General features: G+C 44.7%; 1 protein-coding gene across 3 annotated transcripts in view; it reads right to left on the reverse strand.

Moving 5' to 3' along the window:
- Window positions 1–12,847, reverse strand: part of ZNF268 (zinc finger protein 268) — a 31,036-nt gene extending 18,189 nt beyond the window's left edge. For 2 of the 3 annotated variants that reach the window (XM_047827229.1, XM_047827231.1), the window contains exon 1: window positions 12,229–12,847. In XM_047827229.1, coding sequence (XP_047683185.1) covers window positions 12,229–12,261 — 33 coding nt within the window. In that variant the 5' untranslated portion in view covers window positions 12,262–12,847. The remainder of the gene's footprint in view (window positions 1–12,228) is intronic. The other variant, XM_047827230.1, reaches the window with a different exon arrangement.
- Window positions 12,848–12,930: the final 83 nt, after the last annotated feature.

The raw sequence follows: 12,930 nt of genomic DNA on the forward strand, positions 1-12,930 counted from the left end.
TTGCAAATGGCAAGATTTCATTCCTTTTGATTGTTAAGTAATACTCCATTGTGTGTGTGTGTATATATATTCTGTCCTCTGAAAACTATAGAATGCTTATGAAAGAAATTGAAGATGACACAAAGAAATGGAAAAACATTCCATGCTTGTGGATTAGAACAAATATTGTAAAATATCTATTACCCAAAGCAATCTACACATTCAACACAATCCCTATCAAAATGCCACCAGGATTTTTCACAGAGCTAGAACAAACAATCCCAAAATTTGTATGGAACCAGAAAAGACCCCAAATTTCCAAAGCAATCCTGAAAAAGAAAAACAAAGCTATAGGCATCACAATTCCAGACTTCAAGCTGCATTACAAAGCTGTGATCACCAAGACACTATGGTACTGGCACAAGAGCAGACACTCAAATCAACTGAACAGAATAGAAAACCCAGAAATGGAACCACAAATGTATGGCCAACAAAGCAACAAAAAGCAAGCAAAGAAAGAAAGAATATCCAGTGGGAAAAAGACAGTCTCTTCAGCAAATGGCATTGGGAAAACCGGACAGCAACATGCAGAAGAATGAACCTGGACCACTTTCTTACTATCAGACGCAAAAATAAATTCAAAATGCATGAGAGACCTAAACGTGACAGGAAACCATCAAACATCTAGATGAGAACATAGGCAGCAAACTCTTTGACATCATCCATGGCAACTTCTTACTAGATCTGTCTCCGGAGGCAAGGAAAACAAAAGCAAAAATGAACTATTGGGACATCATCAGGATAAATAACTTCTGCACAATGAAGGAAACAATCGGCAAAACTAAAAGGCAACCTAGGGAGTGGGAGAAGATATTTGCAAATGACATGTCTGATAAAGGGTTAATATCCAAAATCTATAAAGAATTTCTCAAACTTGACACCTAAAAAATAAACAATCCAGGTAAGAAATGGGTGCCTCGGTGGCTCAGTCAGTTAAGTGCCTGACTTCAGCTCAGGTCATGATCTCACAGTTTGTGAGTTTGGGCCCTACATTGTGTTGACAGCTCAGAGCCTGGAGTCTGCTTTGAATTCTGTGCCTCCCTTTCTCTCTGCCCTCCCCCACTCACGCTCACTGGCTCTCTCTCTTTCAAAAATAAACATTAACAAATGTTTTTTAAAGAAATGGGCAGAAGACATGAACAGACAATTTTCCAAAGAAGACATCCATACGGCCAACGGACACAGGAAAAAATGCTCCACATCACTCATCATCGGGGAAATACAAATCCAAACCACAATGAGATAGCACCTCACACCTGTCAGAATGGCTAAAATGAGTAATTCGGAGGGGGCCTGGGTTGCTCAGTCGGTTAAGCATCCAACTCTTAATCTCAGCTCAGGTCATGATCTCAGAGTTCATGAGTTCAAGCCCTGAGTCGGGCTCTGCACTGACAGCACAAAGGCTGCTTGTGATTCTCTCTCCCTCTCTCTCTGCCCCTCCCCGCTTGTGCTTGCTCTCTCTCAAAATAAATAAGTAAACATTAAAAACACACACAGGAAACAACAGACTTTGGTAAGGGTGTAGAAAAAGGGGAGCCCTCTTGCACTGTTGGTGGGAATGCAAACTGGTGCAGCCACTCTGGGAAACAGTGTGGAGGTTCCTCAAAAACCTAAAAATAGAACCACCCTACAACCCAGCAATCGCACTACTAGGTTATTTGCACAAAGGATACAAAATACTGATTTGAAGGAGTACATGCACCCTTTCTGTGCTTTAATTCCCACCTTTATATTTCATTTTTTAAAATACATTTATTTTTCAGAGAAAGGGAGCACAAACAGGGAAGGGACAGAGAAAGAGGGAGACACAGAATACAAAGCAGGCTCCAGGCTCCGAGCTGTCAGCACAGAGCCCGACACGGGGCCCAAACTCACAAACCATGAGATCAAGACCTGAACTGAAGTTGGACAGTCAACCAACTGAGCCACCCAGGTGCCCCTTCGCCCTTGTATTTTAAATTCACCAATAAAGAGTGAACCTGCAAAACACAGGCACTCCACCTTCAGCCCCCAAAAAGCAGAACCCCAGGCCTGAGCTCAAGCTTTCCCTTCCCATGCCCTTGCTGTGTGGCATACCATATACCCTCCAGGACTTGTGAGTTATAAACCTTGTTTTTTCAAAGTTCCCTGCTGGCTGTTGCTGAGATGCATCGTGCAATCATAGAACTTCAAATGCTGGTCTATCCACAACTCTGATTTCCAGTCAGGAAATGTCTGAAGGCTCACCACAGGGGCCCCGGTGAGGGCCACAGGCACTGCTAATCACTACATCACTACCGATGGGCTGGAACCAACACAAAGTAACCTTGAAAACGTGCTGAAAGAAAGAAGCCAGATATAAAAGGCCACATATGGTAGAACTATATGAAATGTCCAGAATTGGTAAATTCATAAAAATACAAAGTAGATTCATGGTTGCCAGGGAAAAGGGGAAAGAGGGAATGGAGAGTGGCTGCAGATGGGGACAGAGTTTCTTTTTAGAGTGATGATAATGTTCTGGAATTAGACACCGGTGATATTTGTACAACTACGAATACTAAAAATGACTGCATGGGACACTTTGAGTGAATTTTATGGTCTATAAATCATGCCACAATAAAACTTGTATAAAAAGAAGAGTATTTAACTTCAATGGTTTTTATTAAATTGATGGCTTTGCAAAAAACCTCTCACCCAGGTTTAAATTCACGTTGTTTCAGACACTCATTGTGCTGCACTGAAGCCAGGGCACTCTCACCAACCCCCAGGCAACCGCTGCCCTGCTTTCTCTGGGCATTTCATATAAATGGGGTCATGCTATATATTGTGCATGGCGTGTTTCACTTAGTATCATGCCTCTGAGGCTTATTCGTTATGGCATGTACCAATAGTTTGTCCCCTTTATTGTTGAACAGTATTCCACTTTGTCTATATATCCATCAGTTAGCATTTAGATTACAGTTTGGGCTACTAAGAATAATGCTGCCATGAACATTCACATACGAGTCTTTGCGTAAATAATTTTTCCTTTATCTTGGATAAATTCCTAGAAAATGAACTGACGCGTTATATGGTAGGTTTATTTTTAACTTTTTTATTTCAAGTAGGATCTACACCCAACGTGGGGCTTGAAGTCACGACCCAGAGATCAAGAGTCAGATGCTCTACTGACGGAGGCAGCTAGGAGCCCCTATATTTAACTTTTTAAAGAAATTGCCAAAATCCTTTCAAAGTGACTGTACCACTTTATATTCCCACCAGCAGTCTGTAAAGGTTCTAATTTCTCTAACTTTCATTGTCTGTCTTTCTGCCCTACAGCCATTCTAGTGGGTATAGAGTGATCCCTCATCATGATGAAATCTCTATTTCCCTGATGACTGATGATGGTAAGCATCTTTTCATGTCCTTATTTGCCATCTATGCATCTTCTGTGGTGAAATGTCTGCTCAAATCCTTTGCCCATTTTTAAATTGGATTGTCTTCATACTGAGTTTATATATTCTGAGTTTACATATTCTGAATACATTCCTGTACTGGACATATGACTTGCAGATATTATCTCAGAGTCTGTGACTTGTCTTTTCATTTGCTGAAAGAAGGGACTTTGAAGTGCAAAAGCTTTTCATTTTGATGTAGCAGTCCAATTTATAACTTCAAAGCACAATCTATATAATAGTTTTCTCTTTTTTTGTAGACTGTGGTAATGGAGGTATAGCTAAGACCTATGGCCTAACCCAAGGTCATAAATATTTTCCTACGTGTTTTCTTCCAGAAGTGGTGCAGCATTAGCTCTTACAGGTAAGTCTATTTTCCATTTTGAATTCATTTTTTGGTACTGTGTAAGGTTAAGAGTCAAAGTTCATCTTTTTAAAAAAAATTTTAATTGTGGTAAAATACACATAACATAAAACTTATCTTAACCATTTCTAATGTACAGTTCCGCGGAAGTAAGTACATTCACAGTGTTACATAGTCATTACCACCTTCCTCTCCAGAACCCTTCTCATCTGTAAAACTGAAACTGTATCCTCTGAACATAACTCCCCCCCTCGCCTCCCCCAGCCCCTGACGACCATCACTCTACATTCGGTTCGATTTTGACAACTCTGGGAACCTCATATAAGTAGAATCATGTAATATTTGTCCCTCCATGACTGGCTTATTACACTAAACACAGTACCCTCAAGGCTCATCCATGTTGCAGCAGGTGTCAGAATTTCCTTTCTTTTTAAGGCTGAATCATGTTCCATGTGCATCTGTATGTATCAGCCCGTGCGTACACACACACACACAATTTGGTTTATCCATTTCTCTTTCAGTGCACTTGAGTTACTTCCACCAAAGAGAGAGTAATCAGCAATTTTTAAAAAGGGAAAACTCTAATTTAAATTGGAAATACCAATACGAACCATGCTTTTTTTCCTTTCCAAAGATTCCTAAGTCTGCCTAGTGAAACAGCCTAGAAGCAATGACACCCAGGATCAGTTGTGGTCTCGGAGCATATTAACCTACCAAAAGGTATCAGGTTCCCAGGAGGAAAGGTTGATTCCAGATCTGGGACAGGAAATAATCAGATGAGCCTAGAATGTCTTGTTGGGCCCAAAAGTGAGGAAGCCAGACTAACACACTAACACACTGACAGACTAACAGACTAACACACTGACAGAGTCATTTCAAAAGAGCTCAGGGCCAAGCTGAAGAGGCTTCCTCTGGCCAAAGCTGGGGCAATGTAACCCTCTAAAAGAATAAGGACTGCAACTGATTGAAACTAACTGAATATATTAAGATTTATGAATTTCTTAATCATACTCAAATTAACAATAAGAAAATCAAACAAAAAACACCTTGTAGTCAGCAACACAGGTAACCATGATACAACTCCTGAGGGAACCCTGGGAAAGAATTAAGCATGTACCTGGCCATTCCTTACAAATTCAGGACAACAGTGAAGCAGCTGCCCTTGACAGTGCTCAAAAGCAGATGGGGGCGGGGGGGGTACTCTGGTGGCTCAGTCAGTTAAGCATCCAAATCTTGATATTGGCTCAGGTCATGACTTCATAGTGTGAGGTTGTGGGATCAAGCCCTGCATCAGGCTCCCATGCTGAGCCTGGAGGCTGCCTGGAATTCTCTCCGTCCCGCTCTCTCTTCCCCTTCCCTGCTCGTATGCACGCTCTCTTTCTCTCTCAAAATAAACTTAAAAAAAAAAAAAAGCAGACGGGGAAAAAAGCAAAACTATATGCACATCTAGAGTAAGGTACCTTCATCCTGTACCTTAACCTTTTCCTTAAAAGAATTTTTCAAGCACAGTGACCAGCACACAAAATAATGAAACTTTCAGAAAACAAGATGACAGAAACAAAACTAACAAAAGTCAACAAACGACAGAAAGAAACCATCAAAGCCAATGGACACTGGAATCAATGGACACTGACTATAAAGCAAACGTATTATATTCAAGGAGACAAAGGCAAACTTTCCAATTTGGCCAGGAATTAGATGACGATTTAGCAAGCATATCTGAAAAAGAAAAAGAGTTACTAGAAATGGAAAAAATATATTAACCAAAATGTGTTTAAATTTTTTTTATGTTTATTTATTTTTGAGAGACAGAGAGTGAGACAGAGTGAGAGTCGGGGGAGGGGCAGAGAGAGAGGGAGACACAGAATCTGAAGCAGGCTTCAGGTTGTCAGCACAGAGCCCGACATGGGACTCAAACCCACGAACTGCAAGATCACGACCTGAGCCAAAGTCGGACGCTGAACCGACTGAGCCACCCAGGAGCTCTGACCAAAATATGTTTAATAGCAGGTTAGAATGAATTAGTCAAGCGAAAGACAAATTAGAAAAAATTATCCAGAAAGTAGCCATTAAGTGTTTTCTTTAATTTTAAAGCAGTAAATTGTACGTATAACTCCCAAACCTCTATGGAGAGGGAAAAGAATAAAGGCAAGACAGAAGAAAAAAAAACAAAAAGTTAAAAAACCCAGATCAAGTACAGCAAATAGAAAGCCAGTAAAATGGTAGATTTAAACCCAAACATATCAGTAATTACATTAATCATAAAGTGTTCCAGTTAAAATAAAAAGATCGACAGATTAAAAACAAGCAGTGGGGGCACCTGGGTGGCTCAGTCGGTTAAGCGGCCGACTTCGGCTCAGGTCATGATCTCACGGTCCGTGGGTTTGAGCCCCCCGTCGGGCTCTGTGCTGACAGCTCAGAGCCTGGAGCCTGTTTCAGATTCTGTGTCTCCCCTCTCTCTCTCTGACCCTCCCCCGTTCATGCTCTGTCTCTCTCTGTCTCAAAAATAAATAAACGTTAAAAAAAAATTAAAAAAATAAAAAAATAAAAAAATAAAAAAATAAAATATAAAGATACAAAAGATAAAGCAAACAACCAAAAGGTGCTCCGACAGCTATCTGGACATAAAACAGACTTTAAGGCAAAAACGAATTCCCGGAAATAAAGGTGATTCCACAATCGTTACAGGCTCAACGCATCAGGAAAATGTACTTTGGAGCTGTCTGGAGAGGATGAGGAGCCTGCTCACGGCCAGCTAAGGAGGGGTGGTTGAATTCAAACCAGCCACCAACTTAAATCATTTCGCCCCTCCAAGCTCCTAACAGCTAAGGACACAGCAACTGGGGTCTTCCTCCGCCTGAGCTCCAGGACTGTCCCTGCCACTCCCCTTTTCCCTACTGCTGCCAACACCTGCATGCACAGGCAGCCTTCCCTGAAACCCTACCGTCCCCTCCTTTCACACAGCCAATTCTACAGATCCTTTGAGAGCACACGCTGTCAAACATCACTCCCTGGGCCTCCTTCTGCCTCAGCTCCAATCCCATGGCTGCCCGCACTGCACTCTATTCCCTCTCTGAACTTCCTGGAAGACGTGGGATCTCTGGGGCCAGGGCTGTCTCTGACCTGTGTATCCTCATGCCAAATCAGTACCTGGAATATAAACAGGTGTTTAGTAAGGGTCGTCAGTAAGGGTAGTTAGTGAATGAACATCGCCACGTTTTAACCTTTAATTCCCCAAAAGGATCAGTTTGGGGAAAGCTAAAGACATACGGTTCAGTATACACAGGGGCACCAGCCAACCTTTCTCAGAAAGGCCTTTCTGGCAGAATTCCCTTCCCTCCCCCATGCTCCAGCTCACATTAGTTTGGAATCCCCAACTCGCTGCACTACAAACTACGAATATTAGCCTGTCTTGCCGGTGATGGTGGCCGACAGGGGTCCGCGGGAGCAGAGGTCCTGGAGAACCGCGGAGACAAAGTTCACTGGTATAAATAAGTCAACTCCTATTGGAGATAAAGAAATAGAAAACCCTTCCAAGCCCCTAGGAATGGAGACTCACTGGATTCGAATTTGTAATAACATATTTAAAGGGGGGGGGAGGGAGGGGGGAGTCAGTGGAAGAAAGGAGCCAAACAAAAGTGAGTGAAAAAACAAAACCTGCCGGTAAGTGCTCAGCATCCTCAGAGGAAAGAAACAGGGATCTAGAGGCTCACAAGGCCTCAGTGAAATGTTACTTCCGATGCTCACCTCCTTTTGCTCTGAATTCATACTCATCAAATAGTCTAGCTACTAAGTATCACCTTGATACCCATAAGACGCCCAGAATATGGGCCCAGGATATATGTCAGGGGAAGGGTCTCTTGCATATTACACACTTTCAGCTTTTAGCCCATCCCTGAGTGAGGCCATCTATGTTTAGAAAGAAACCCAGTTTGGGTGTTGTATGGAAACCAATTTGACAATAAATTTAATATATTTAAATAAAAAAAAAAAAAAAAAAAAAGAGAGAGAGAGAGGGAGGGAGACACGGAATCTGAAGCAGGTTCCAGGATCCTAGCTATCAGCACAGAGCCTGATGCAGGACTCGAACTCATGAGCCTTGAGATCATTACCTGATCCTCACAAGCCATGAGGTCATGACCTGAGCTGAAGTCAGAAGCTCGACCAACTGAGCCACCCAGGCACCCCTGTGATAAATATTTTAAGTAAAATACTAAATCAGAACAAACAAAATGCCTCTAAGATCCAGACTGTAGCAAGATCAAAAGATAGATCTTTTGAAGGTATACTTTCTAGAGTTCTGAGCAGAGCAATCTTACATTAAATTGAGTCTATTACTTTGAAAACTAGCCCATTTAAAATTCTATATATATTTTATCTATATGATATGCAGGCTGACACATTTTTATTTTGAAAAGATGTATGAATCGAGGTAGAAGATGATTTTAAGGTACTTCCTGAGGACATCCTTTAATAGGAAAAACAGGTGTAGTTGCAGTAAAGGAATGAAGAATGAAACACAGTAACAGGAAGATCCCTCACTTCTGCTTCAATCCTGTAAGAAGTCAGCTGTCTCAATGATACCAGTTCATCTGCACCGTGTTTCATATGCAGGCACTATCTCTAGGCAGGTGCCAGGCAGTGGGGGTGCAGGGAAACACAGTCACAGGCACCCGGCATGCTATGTTTACTGGCAGAAAACAGTGCAGGGTCCGCAATGTGGCTCTACTGTAAAGGAAGTACCAAAAATTGTCTAGTTTGGACACGCACAATTACGTACTCAAAATAAGTAAAATAATTAAAAGAAGTGTTCTTCTCAAAAAAAAAAAAAAAAAAAAAAAAAAAAAGGAAAGAAAGAAACCCAGTTTCTCTCAATCATTCCCCAGAGACTGGGCCACACCCACCACTCTGCCCAGGGCACGGCCACATACTTCACTGGTCCCACTTTTGCCATCTTCGGGATCCGAGGAGCTGAGAAGTAACCCTTCATAGGTAAATAGTAACTCCCGTTAGGGCTCAGAATGCTGGAGTCTGTGTCCTGAGAAATTCCCAGCCTACATCCTGAAGCAGTAGAGGACACTGGCCAAGGAAACGGGGATAAAGCCACCAACCTGAGTTCAAATCGTGAGTCGACACTGACCAAGGGTATAACTTGGCTCCTGACTAAAGGCATTAAATCGTAGCTACACAAGACCTAGCACCACGTCTCACACATAGTAAACACTGATTACCAAATTCGGTCGGAATGGCAAAAAAGACAGGACTGTTTAAAGAAAATAAGTCATTCTGAAAAAACGTCAACGGGCTAAATGAAAGCGTCAGGTGGTTCTCAGGAAAGAGGGCTCTACTTTCAAACGGCCTCTAGTCTGTCCCGTTTCTCCACGTCTACCCTCCTAGAGAAAACCTCCGCCACCTCTCGTCTGCCGTGACCTAACTGGCCACCCCTTTCCTACCACTGTGTCTACTCCTGCCCATCTGCAACGGTTCTTTACTCAGCAGCAAGAAGGGTCTTTGAAAAACCTACCTATGTCACGTGGACCCCTTTCGAACACAATAGTTTACCAGCCTGATCTGGACTCTGCCCAGCTCCGCGTCTGCTCCCTTCCCTTCCCCCACATCCCCAGTCACACAGGCCTTCCTTCCATGCTACAAAAGCACAAGACTTCTCCGACCTCATGACCATCCTCCTGCCCCGGCTGACCTGCTCCTGGAACTCAGACCTTGACTTAACGTCACCTCCTTAGCGGGGCCTTCTCCAGTCACCCAATCTTTGACATTACCAGTTTTAATTCTACGTGTAACTCAACTCTGACATCTTCTCTTTACTTGAGTAGTTTCTTCACCATTTACGCTGTCATCTGCCTCCCTCCACCAGAATGCAAACTCCCCAAGAGCATGGATTCTGTCAGTCTCGTTCAACAGCACATGGCTGGGACCTTGCAGGGGGCCTGGAACATAGTGGGTGCTCAGCAAATACCCAGAGAATGAAAAAAGGAGCAAACATTTCAAAAACCGAAGTGTATGGTTTCTATCTATTAGGATGCTCTTTATCTTGAAAGGGTGAATACTGTCACGTTAAGAACTCAGAGCTGGGAGCCCGATTTGCGTGTGTCAAGTGCTTAGACCCACGCCTAGGACATAGTAAACACCGTGTAAATGTTAAATAGCAATGTTGGAAAGCTTTCAGACACAAGTCCTCTACATGTTTTAGGTTTGTAGCAATTTTATCTTTTGCCATTGTAAATAGGGTATTTTCTTTCACTGTATTCCCTAAATTGGCAAGTATTTGTAAGTAGGAAACCTATTTATTTTCAGACTGATTTTGTACCAAGGTATCTCACTGGATTGTCCCCAAGCTCCCACTCTCTTCCCACTGCAGCGGCACGACTGCCTCAATTCTACATCACCGTCCCCATTCCCGTCTCTGCAGCCACCTGCTGTTCCCTTCCCTTCTTTCCCTGCTGAACGTGCAGACACACTCACACTCTGTTCTGGAAATATTACCAGCAACACACACCACTACCATCACATTCAATCCAATTTAAACTTTTATGACCTAAGGTCACTTGACCCCCCCTGGGACGTCTCTCACATGACAACCAGTGTTGAGGGTTTTTTTTTTAACTCTAAAACACAGGTCTCTTGTTTTCTCTCATCTCTTCTGGGCTCCCTCCCAGTCTCCAGTCCCTCCGCTGCTACCTTCCCACGTCAACCCCCTGGGCGTTGTCCTCGTCTGCTCCTCATCCTGACCACTCTCTTTGAGCTAATGTGGCCATACCTAACCAGTGCAACCTGTCCGGATCTTTCTCCTGAGACACACGCTTACTCACCTGCCCTCAACAAGGGGAGAGTCCAATCCATATAAAACAGAAAAGTCCACCCCCCAGCCCCCAAAACAACTCCAACAGTCCTCGCTGACTCAGGGAACGCTACCACTCCCAACCCAGGCCCCCAGAGCAGAATTCCAGCAGCCATCCCTGGCTCTCCTGTCTCCCTCACAACCAGCACCCAACTAGTTACCAAATCCAGATGCTTCTGCCCCCCCCCCTTTTTAAATTAGTCTCTTCCACATATTTTCCTAACTGGCTTATTTACTAATTTATCTTATTGAGGGAGAGTTGATGCACAACGCTGCATTAGTTTCAGGTGTACAACAGTTATTCGACAGGTCTGTGTCATGCTGTGCTCACCACAAGCATAGCCACTGTCAGCACACATTACTGTAATACCACTGAGAACACTCCCTACGTGCTAGCATAGAGATATACCTTCTATCCCCATGACTCACTTCTGCCTCTTTACCATCTTTCTTCTCAACACTATTAGTTTACTTAAACCCTTGTCTTCTCTTGCCCACTGCAGACTACTCCAACCCAAAGTCCTTTGAGAAATCACTCCAATAAATCTCTCTCCCCAAGAGAATAAAATCCAAATTTTTAAGGTGATCTTCAAACCCCTCTATGATCTGGTCCCTGCCTATGGCTCTGGCCTCTTTTTTTTTTTTTTTTTTGAAATACGGAAAGAGAAAGAGAGAGAGCATGCACACATGCGTGAGACCTGGAGAGGGACAGAGGGAGAGAGTGAAAATCTTAGGCAGGTTTCATGCCCAGCACGGGGCCTGATCTCACAACCATGAGATCATGACCTGAACCGAAATCAAGAGTTAGACACTTAACCACTGAGCCACCCAGGTGCCCCTGACCTCATTTCTTTATATTTCACCACTACCTGCAAACCCTCAGCAACCCTAAAGTGATCAAAGTTCACCAACATACTAAGTCATTTCAAGCCTCTCGAAGTTGCATGTTGCCTCCTTTTCCTAGGCTGACCTTCAGTCCCTTATTCACATTCACCTTTTAAACCTCAGTTAAGAATCTCTTATTAATCACTGAAGCATTTCTTGGAGTACCCTCACCTCCAAAACTGACCTTCTGCTGTGTCCCCCATGCACTTGTGCAGCCTGTTTGAGTACCTATTAACTTGTCACTATGCCTCCAGGTTCTCTTGTCCACCAGCCCCACCAGACCTCTGCTCTCACAAAGCAGGACAACAACTTATCTCTGCACTCTTAGCACCTGACTCCGGGTCCAACAAACACAAGACAATAAAAACTGTTGAATAAGAGAATAAACGAGCGCCGAATTTCTCAAATGAGGCTCAAATACTTTGGATATAAGAGACGAGAGATGATAACCCTTCGTTTAACTCAAATCGCAGGATACAAAATGGGCAGAAAGGAAACTGAAAGTTGTAAAAAGTCTAATGGCCAAGTATTCCTGGACAGTCTAACATCCTCTCAAGGAGGCCCAGCGTCCTGGAAGAGGGGAGAGGGAGCTCATGACCAACTCTCACCCTGCTAAAGACGGAGTTCAGGGAGCGCTTTTCAGAAAGGAGAGAAACACCCCTACTCACCCAGATGGCAGCTGTCCGGACCCTGGTGGCCATCCCCACGGTCAGTTCTGTGCGTCCCGCGGGTGGTGGCAGGACCCGAGGGCTGCCCGGAGGAAGAAGAATCGTGAAGGGTCTCCCCGCCCCTCCCGCCCTCAAGCAGGGGAGACCCTCCTGCACCCAAAGAGGGAGGGTCCGAGGCCCCGGCACCCGCCCTTCCCGCCGGCGAGACTGCTTGCCCCGCCGAGCCACGCGGTTCCCCGCCTCCCACGCGCCCCTTGCCAACACAGCCGCGATCGGACGGCTGTTCCGAGTCCGCGCAGGAGGGAGCCGGGTCACACTGGTCTGCACAGTCCCGCTGCCTGGAAACGTAAGGGACTGGGCGCGTCCGGCTCCACTAACCCCTCCGCGAGCAGCCGTGGGACTCGGGGAAGACTGGCTGCCTCCGCCTCCCGGAGCTGCAGTCAGATTGGCTCTGTCCTCCCTTCTGATTCTGCGGCGGCCGCCCGAGTGCTTCGGCCACGGCCCCCGGGGAAGACGAGGCCAGCCCACTTGGGCTCCGGTCACCACCGAGAAGGGAAACTGACACAGACCCCGAAACAAGGTTCTTCGGGCCGGGGCCCAGCCAACCGCGACCGTAAGGGACGCGCCGGAAATGCGTCAGCGCGACCCCGGGGCAGAGCGAACTACAATTCCCAGCAGCCTCTGCAGGAGGTCCCGCGGCGC

This window comes from Prionailurus viverrinus, chromosome D3 (genome assembly GCF_022837055.1).
Source record: "Prionailurus viverrinus isolate Anna chromosome D3, UM_Priviv_1.0, whole genome shotgun sequence".
NCBI classification, from domain to species: domain Eukaryota; kingdom Metazoa; phylum Chordata; class Mammalia; order Carnivora; family Felidae; genus Prionailurus; species Prionailurus viverrinus.